A 9,460-nucleotide genomic window follows, 5' to 3' on the forward strand; every position below is an offset into this window, starting at 1 on the left:
CGGCCTGGCCTGCTGTCCACAGGAGTGTGGACACGGAGAGACTCGCAGTGAGAGACAGGCTCTCAGAGAGACTCCAGCTGCCCCGGACCGGCGGACACGGCTGAGAGAGAGACGGCCGAGTACATTATTATTATTATTATTATTATTATTATTATTAGACCAGCCAGGGGAGGGTAGAGACGGGCGGTTCGGGCGGTCCGGTTTCCATGACGACGGGCCGGATTCACTCCGCTTCAGTACAAACCCGCCGCAGGCTCGACAGGTCCGGTTCGTGTGGGTCTGCGGGTCCAGCTGAGGACGGGTCGTGTTTGTGTGCGTTTTCTAATAATAATAATAATAATAATAATACACTTTATTTTATTTTATATAGCGCCTTTAAAGGGGGCTTCTCGAAGCGCTTTACTGCGTGACAACGACAATAAATAATAAAAAGAGACCCATATACACAAGATAAAACACATTCTACCAGCTGCAGGTCTCCCACGAGTTTAATAACAATAATATCCTCGCACTTCTGTAGCGCTTTCCTGGACACTCCACTCAGAGCTGCAATCACAGGATTGTCGAGGATTGTGGAAAATATGTGAGTGGAGACTGCAGCCAGCAGCCCTGTCACCCTGCAGCTCCCAGCTACCCTCACTGGAGCCCAGCAGGTGTGGGGCTGGCCAGTACCTGGAGGGGAGACTGCTGGGAAAACACTGAGGCTGCTGCTGGGAGAGGTGTGAGTGGGGCCAGCAGGGGGCGCTCTCACCCTGCAGTCTGTGTGGGTCCTGGTGCCCCAGTATAGTGACGGGGACACTGGACTGTAAACAGGCGCGTCCTGCGGATGAGACGTCAAACCGAGGTCCTGACTCTCTGTGGTCACTAACAATCCCAGGGTGTCTCTGGAGAAGAGTAGGGGTGTCACCCCGGCGTCCTGGCCAAATTTCCCATGGAGTATTTCTCGGTCGCAGTTAATGGCAACGTCGGCTCAAAGATTTGGTTCAAACCAGCAAATGGAGACGGGCGTGCCGACAAGTGGACCCTGCCCATGCGGGATTAACGCTATAGGATGAGAGATGTGAATGGAGACTGCAGCTCCATGGGTTGGACAAAAGATGGAGACAGCTTTTCAATACCCTCCTGCCCACAGGTAAGTGACTTCGGCCGTCTGCCAAACACAGCCCCACCCTCCACTGACGCCTGGAACCACACAGGGCAGCCCCGAGAGAGGATTATGGGACAGGGGCCACCAGTCCGTCACAAGGCCACGGAGACCAGGGACGGCCGTCAACATCCAAAATCCCCTGTCAACAGAGGGAACGCGCAGACTTCACACAGACTGACACTCATATCCCGAAGCTGTAAGACAGATAATATCACCCCACCAGCCTGTCTCTGAGGGACACTGGGGTACCGGAGAAAATTAACTGAGGGGGTGTGGTACTGTGACACTCCACCAGAGAGAGATCCCCATTACAGTCAGATTCCCGGGGGACAAGGTAGAGAAACCCAAGTGTCTTCTGGAGCTTAAGAATGGATTACCTGCAGGAAGCCAGTGTCAACGAGACAGAACATGCAGACTCCACACAGACAGGGGAGGGACTGACTCGAACCCTGGGTCCTTATGAGGTGACAGTGCTAGCTGCCACACCTCCCTGCTGCTTTTTCATTTCTCAAACCCATGTTTTATCTGTTGCCTGAAACCTCCCTGACATTTCAGGACTCGAAACAAAAGGTTATTTAAACAGAGTTTATTCACAGGATGAAAGTGCATGTCAGGGACAGTGTCACCAGGAGATCAATATCATCCCTGAAAAGGCATCAGAAGCGCCCAGAGGACTATTATTCAAATGAGTACTGAATTATCATCTCTCGCATCACCTCTATTACTACAGTTACTGAAGAATATTACAACACAGAAGTGCTTAACCTACTCCTCTCCCCTGGGGTCAGCAACAGACACAGGGGACCCCGGGCCCCATGACACCCCAGCAGGTTACTAATCGCTCTCATTGATTACAGACCTACAGACGAGGCTCCTCGGACTGCCAGTCCCAGATACCCTGACAGCTGCTGGTCTGCCTGTTCATCTCCTGCGGTTCAGGGCGCTGTACTGCCTGAGCTGTAATGCACAGCAGTAATTAACAATAACAGAACACTGCTGACACGATCACGGAAGAGGAATTCGGCGATCACTCTGTCCTGTGATTTAAACTTTCACATGACCGTGAGAAACTAGTCATAGGAGTAAATATATACAAGAATCTCATACGCATTTGTTAAAGGTAAATGTTTTACTTTAATTAAAAATGGTTTATTTCAAACACACTGAAAAGCTTTGACTGTCTAGGAGCATTCATTTTCCTTAATATTGGAACCCACACTATCTGTGATCAGCACGTATCTGTCTGGATGCTGTGAGAAAGGCTTAGTAAGAGAAGGTTCCTGTCTTTTTCCAGATGTACCCTAACGGAGTTCCTTCAGTACTGAGCTCTTTGTAATTCTTCCCCACTCAGAGGGGATTCTACCTTGTAAGTCTGACCTGAATTTCTCCTCCAGCTGTGACCTGAAAGTACAGATGAACCATTTCCAGTAGGACTGTTCGCTCTCATCTGGTGTGATGCTCCACCTGCTGTAAGGTTCACCTGCTGCTCTGTAGGTCTTATAGGGAACAGATTTCATACTATGAGGAGGTCTGAATGTCCTGTTGCTGCAAACTAAAGTGGGACAGAAGTCAGTCAGTAAAATATCACTCTGTCCACTCAAAGCTAAAGGACGATGAAACTGGACACTGTGATCAGAGCTATGACCAGGGATGGTGTTTGTGCAGATGGCTGTACAGAAGGGACACTGTTCCCAACAGCCACTGAGCGCCTCACACAGAATCTCATCAGGTCTGCGTCTGAACATCTTTAAGTCAAGGTCAGGAGTGCTGCTGCTTTCTTTCTGAAAATTTTCCAGTATCTCCCAAAGTGATCCGGCCATCGTTTCTCTGAGGAACTGCAGGTCTGTGATGTCTTCGTTTTCTATGTTTCTGTAGTCTTGTCTGTGGAGCACCATGTGATCACTGAGTGCTGCACAGAACTCATCCAGCCACAAGATGGCGCCAGCATGTCTCTCTCTCACAGCTGCAGTGACAGTAGTGCTCACTGTTAAAACCTGCTGTACTAGGTCACTCAGATTGGTGTTTAACATCCTTCTCAGTTGATCTCTGTTGTCTCTACAGTATCTCTCAACACGTTCCCTGATAAACCTTTCAAAATAACCCTTTGGATGGTTAATATATTCCATATAGGAATCAAAGTCCTTCTGCTCAGCGAGGTGTCTCAGAATGTGGTTCTCCAGGTTGGATCTGTTACCACTGAAAGCAGGGTAGTTAGATTTCATTTCATCTGTGATCTGGATACAGGTCTTATCACATGCTGCCTGCTGGATCGCAGGTTTGAGGCATCTGCACAGAAAATCTACAAAGAATGTGACAGATGAGGCTCCTTTACAGAAGCTCATAAAACAGTTGAGGTACTGATCCCTCTTACTCTCCAGGTAAGTCAGAGGATCGTTGGCTCTCCTGAAGGCTGTGTGTATTTTCTCAAACCGTGGTACTGCTGTGGTGCACAGATAGACAGACAGTTCAAACTCATACTCCTTTGTGAATATTGTTTGTCCTGTAAAGAACTGATTTACATAATCAGTTATTTTCTTTTTTATCTCTCCCAATATTTCATGGATGAAGTTGTCATTGAAATCCACTTTCTCCTCTTCTCTCCTGTTAATGTATTGATTAACAGCTCTCTGTATTTGCTGAGTGAGTTCATTCCCATGAGATTCCCACTGTGGGTCTTGAGAAGTAACTCTATTCCATACAGAACTTGCCCAGCTCTGTTTGATGTGTTTTTTCTTATTGAACTGGAACATCTTCTCTCTGTTCACAATCTTGTTGAGGACATCTCCCTGGTTCTTGAATTTCTCCAGCAGGATGTTCTGCACTGTGGCTCTGATGTCCAGCTGTTCCTCAGGGGGCAGCTCTGAGGACACTCTGAATACCCAGCACTCCCAGAGTCTGTCAAACTCCTCCTTCGCTTTCTCATCACTGAGCTTCTGCTTCTTCAGTCTGGACGCCAGGTCTCTGCTCATGTTAATCAGTTCTGCTTCGTATTCTGATTTCTTCCTGTTCAGCTCTGATCGGCATTTCTTCAGTCTGATCAGTTCATTGCTCTGCTTTCTGGTTTCTTCGATGAGCTCATTCCTCAGGCTTTCAAATCTTTTATCAACATTCACCTTCCACTTAATTAAGATCTCCTGGTATTTTTCCTCTTTAAAATACTTCTCGATTTCAGCTGTCAGTGGTTTGTAGACTTTCTCAAATTCTCTCATCAGATCTGACAGTGTCACAGCCTGAACTATATTTTTGTTAATTTGGTTGCTCAGTCTGTTCTGGATCTCCAGGGCTCGTTTCCTCATCTTCCATGACCACTCTCCGTACTTGTCCTCCAGTTTACTGTAAACCAACATTTCCAGGGTGTTTCTGAAACTGAAGACAAAGTTCTCCCCCAGCAGGGCGTTCCAGAGATCTTTGATCCGTAATTTAAACTCGGACAGTAAGGGAAACTTCACTCCCGGCTGCCATCGAGCGACACTGAGGAGCTTCATCTTCAGCTCCTGGACGTTCTGGCTGTAGGAGGGGTTGGGAGGAGCCATCGGAGGGTCTCCTTCCAGAAGGTTCATGAAGTAGAAAACCCGTGACTCCACATCGAACTGGATTATATCACTGAAGCCAGTAACTATACAGCCTTCCTCCCTGGCAGCAATGCGGGACAATTCATCCAGTTTTTCCTGAAGACATCTCCTTCCCTCCATATTCTTGCTGTTTGCTGAAGCTTCTGCAACATTCTGGTGCACAAAAATACAACTTGGTTTGATCTGAACAGACTTCATTCTCAGGAAGGCCTGGACACAGATCTGGAGAATGTCCTGCATTTCAGAGGGATTCTCTCCCATGATGTTGATCACAGTCATGTCGCCAATCCCGATAATAAACGTTGCCAATTCATTGTCGTGACTCAGTGTGGTTTTATTACTGAGCTCTGGTGACCGAAGCCCCTCTGTGTCCACCACCAGGACAAAGTCATACTGCAGCTGGGCTCTGACCTCCTCACTCACTCGCACTAACTGCATGAACACTCCCCTGGTGCACCTGCCTGCACTCGCTGTGAACTGCAGCCCGAACATCGTGTTCAGCAGAGTGGACTTTCCTGAGCTCTGGACTCCAAGCACAGAGAGGACAAACACCTTTCTGTCTCCAAGTCTCTCAGTGAGCTTGTCCAGGACGGCCTCAATCCACACCAGAGGCACATGGGCAGCATCTCCGTCCATCAGCTCCAGCGGATGTCCTGAAATCAGCATCTCTGCTCCAACAGCAGGAAGGACACTGACAAACTGTCTGTACTCTTCTAGACCATCTCCTTCTGATTGAACAGCCTCATAGAGCTGAGCGGTTTCTCTCATGAGGTGTTGGAGTCCGAGAGTTGCAGCACTAATCTGTCCAGATATGGTGTTCAGGTCCTTCTGCAGTTTCATTTCCTGCTCCTTGTCCTTACTCTTGTCTTTCAGTCTCAGTTTTGTCCAAGTGGAGTGGTATTTCTCCTGAAGCTCACTCAGCGTGTCTGCAGTCAGTTCATCTAGATACATCCCCAGCCAGTGCAGCATGAACAGCTTGGTGTCGTGTGGATCTGCAGAAGTTAAACACTGCAGGAAAGATCTCATGAAGTCATGGAGAGGGAAAGCTCTCTTCAGCTGCTCACAACGGAGGGCTCTTTTCTCAGCTCTGATCTCGCTCAGCTGCTGTTCAATACTTTTGTTCGCTTTGTTGTTCAGATGATACTGTTCTTTGTCCTTCATGCACCACCTGTGCCACAGCTCCCCCTGCAGAGGCAACAGAGTCTCTTTCAGGGTTGATAATCTCTCCCCTTTCAACAGCTGCAGCAAAACCTGGGCCTTTTCCTTCCCTTCTGTACAGAATTCACTGTCTTCATCCACCCTGAACTGCTGTCGTCTCGCTGCCTGTAAGTATGTCTGCAGGCTGGAGGTCTTTTTCACAGTGGAGATACAGTGTTTAATGTTTGATATTATTTCTTTAGTTAGGTATGCTTCACTCCTGTTCTTGGCTGCCAGTCTCACCTTGGTTGGATTGTTTCCTGGAGGGACTTTACTCTGTCCAGCAAACAGACAGATCAGGGGGACAGGAGATTTGACAAGAGCCTCAGCTGTCTTCTTCTCTTCTCCCTCCAGTGGAGACTCTGGGATCAGAAGCACATTGACAGTGCTGACCTCCTGGAGAAACTGCAGCTGCTCGGGGTGTTTGCTGGCGTCGCCGTGAAGGTTCAGGAAAGCCACACAGCTGTCGAACACGTCATCCTTCCTGCCTCCTGGGCAGTACCAGGCGATCTCCACCACCCCGTCCATGAGCAGGCGGTGTGGGGAGCTGCCCCTGCAGTGCCGGTGGAAAAACACACTGTGTCTCTTGGGGCTGACGACGCTGTTCAGGATCTGGGATTTGGAGATGGAGGACGATCCCAGCCCGATGAAGGACACCGTTGGCACTGGAGTGTTGAACATGTCCCTGCAGTTGTGTTTCACAGAGCTGCTGCTCTCTGAGGGCTCCTTACTGCACCAGGACCTCTTGACCTGCCTCAGGGCCCACAGAGGGAGCTCCACTGCCCCAGTCTCGGGGCTGGGCACCAGGAGGGGTAAGGCGAACTGACAGGTGGAGAGCTTGGTGAAGAGGTACTGCCTCAGGAAGTCATCAGAGCAGTGGAACACAGCCATGTGGACGTCCATGGGGTGAATGTGTGTCACTTTAGAAGATTCCTTGTAAGTGTTGTCGCAGGGATTTGAACTCTGGATGGCAGGACTGAAAAAGTCATCACTGCATATTTTGGTATCACTTGACTTTTGCTTTGGTTCAGTGGTCTCATGAACTTCAATAAACAAGGTCCAATAATTGTAGTCCAACATCATGAGCTTATAGAGATAGTGAAGGTACAGCTCGTTCTCTGTTTCTGGCTCAGTGGCACTGAATGACAAAGTATTGATAACAAGCACATTGGTCTTCATCAGTGTTCTGCGATGTGAATCCTTGAGCCCAAGTTTCTGTAGCAGGTTCATAAAGGCCTTACTGTATTGTTCTTCCATTGTGTTTGGGAGACGGCCAACCTCTAATGAGGGCTGTATCAATTATAACCTGAGTGATTTTGCTCTGAGAAAATAATCTCCCTAAAGGTAGCTAAAGTCTTCTGGTCTTTAATAATATCTTCTGTTCTTTTTTCTATCCTCCGTTTCAATAATAGACTTGAGATCTTACTGAAGTCTTTCCCTGTCCGGGCAGAAGTCCTTAGGGGGCGACAGGGAGGTGTCTTCCAGAAGGCAGAGCTGTTTGAACAGATCACCCACCAGGTCTTTCAGAGGATGTCCAGCAGGTACCCAGCACTCCTGGGGGACATCAAGGGCCGAGCGAATGTGATCTTCCAGTTCCTTCACCTGAGCACTGTTTCCAACTTTGCCTTCCTTGTGCAACTCCTGAAGCTCTTTAACGTCCTGTCTGATCCGGTTGATTCTCTCCTTAAAATACTCCTGTTGGTCAACTGTCCTCACCTAGGTTATTGAAAAACAAAAAAGGTAAGGTGTATGAATTAGTTTTTGGGTCACAGCTAATAACCAAATGCACCCTAAGAAGAGGAAATATAACTGGTCCACATTTTCTATCCAGGCCAGACATCCCTGTACTGCTGTACACACGTTTCAGAAGGAAACTAGACTTCACTATTCACTCTCCATTATTTTTTTTACTGAAAGACTCATACACATGTAATACATACACTGGACATAATACATAAATAATTGGTACTGAACATTTGACTGTAGTTCAGACATTTAAGTACTGTAATTCCTAAAAATTGTAACATTATCAAAGAAAGAAGCTAAAGTTTAGTTTGTTTCTGTAAAATTATAGCAATATTACTGAACTGCCAAAGAATGAAGATAGATATATATATATACAGTATATAAACTGGACTTTACTTTGGGGATATGTAATGCCTTGAAAAGTTTTCTTATACCCTTCCTCTGATTGGTGCTTTTTAATAACCCTATCCCCGATTTACTTTAAAAGTTTGTATTCATGATATATTAATCAACCGTGGGACCTCTCAGATATATTTATACTTATCCTGAGCTCATGTGACATGCTCTATTTGTACACAGGTAGTCTCCATTCAACAAAGGCACTAGAGCCTATTTAGGTGTGTCTAAGTAAAGGGTATGAACACGTACTGTATGCAATCAGTCGCTTACTGTATTTTGTGTTTCAGATTTATTGTTCATTTAGGAAGATGTGTACAGAGACATCTTATGTGTCACGGGAGCCGGTTTTGACTCCCGAGGAGTGCATTATTAAAGACCCTATGCGAATGGTATCATCCATAAAAGACGTGGGAGGAAGGTACAGCGGGGTTAGGATGGGCTGACAAGACAGGGGGCGGTGACTGTAGCGAGCTGGTGCACGGGGGAAATGCGGAAGCAACCAAGTCCAAGGAAATCCAAGACAAAGGGTTAAAAAGAGGGAACCGGGTCGGAACCGGCACCGGAACAAGAACTAAAAACAACGGGCCCAGGTGCTCTGAATCCCAGACTCAGATGGTCAGGACGCCGGGGAAAAGATGGAAAATAGTCCATCTTTCGAATACTGAGCCCAGAACTGCAGAGACGCTAGGCTTTTAACCCAAAACCAGACGAGACGCACCAGGAAATAATGGAAATGTATCATAACCGAAATGGGTAGGAGCGCCCTCCAGAAGAGGGATGTGGAGCGTAACATTATAAAACTGTCCTCATCTATTAAGGCACTGTTAATACTAATTCCGTACTTTTTTATTTTAAAGTAACTTTTTCAAAGACTCAAAGCAATATTACAAATGTATTCAGAAGAGGCCTGTGCCAATACTGCTTTTGCAATGACTGTATGAAAATCACTGCATGAGTTACTTAAAGTATTAAAACCGGATGGGACAAGTTACAGTATGTATACATTCTTTATCTCACTAGTATGCTATTATTCAGCACTAGCTTTTACACTCCCATAATAGTTCAGTTGTGAAACTACCGTAGTCTAAGAGCAGCCCAAATGTTAATGTCATGCTGAACAAGAATGTCATTTCTGACAGAGCGCCACTATAAAGCTGAAAATATACATATTCAAACAACACTCACGTTTTGAAAGAATAACTTACTTCTCGCACGTTAAACTCTAGCCAAGACGATTAGTAATTTTCCAATATGCAAACTCTTGTTTAGGTTTCTAGTTAATTATTTCTTGAGTAGCTACAATGTATAAATGGTCGTCTCCAGTCAGTCCAGATGTGCCTGGGTGCACTTCAGTTTTGCTTAATTTAACTCATAGCATAGCTGTATTCTGCTTTTGTTT

General features: G+C 46.6%; 1 protein-coding gene across 1 annotated transcript; it reads right to left on the reverse strand.

Moving 5' to 3' along the window:
- Positions 1-1,775: 1,775 nt before the first annotated feature.
- On the reverse strand, positions 1,776-7,413 carry LOC148812630 (interferon-induced very large GTPase 1-like). The gene has a single exon (XM_088908549.1). It carries the CDS (start codon positions 7,171-7,173, stop codon positions 2,449-2,451), a length of 4,725 nt encoding a protein of 1,574 aa, XP_088764675.1. The 5' UTR covers positions 7,174-7,413; the 3' UTR covers positions 1,776-2,448.
- Positions 7,414-9,460: the final 2,047 nt, after the last annotated feature.

Source organism: Atractosteus spatula (assembly GCF_055471065.1).
Source record: "Atractosteus spatula isolate fAtrSpa1 chromosome 10 unlocalized genomic scaffold, fAtrSpa1.hap1 SUPER_10_unloc_2, whole genome shotgun sequence".
NCBI classification, from domain to species: domain Eukaryota; kingdom Metazoa; phylum Chordata; class Actinopteri; order Semionotiformes; family Lepisosteidae; genus Atractosteus; species Atractosteus spatula.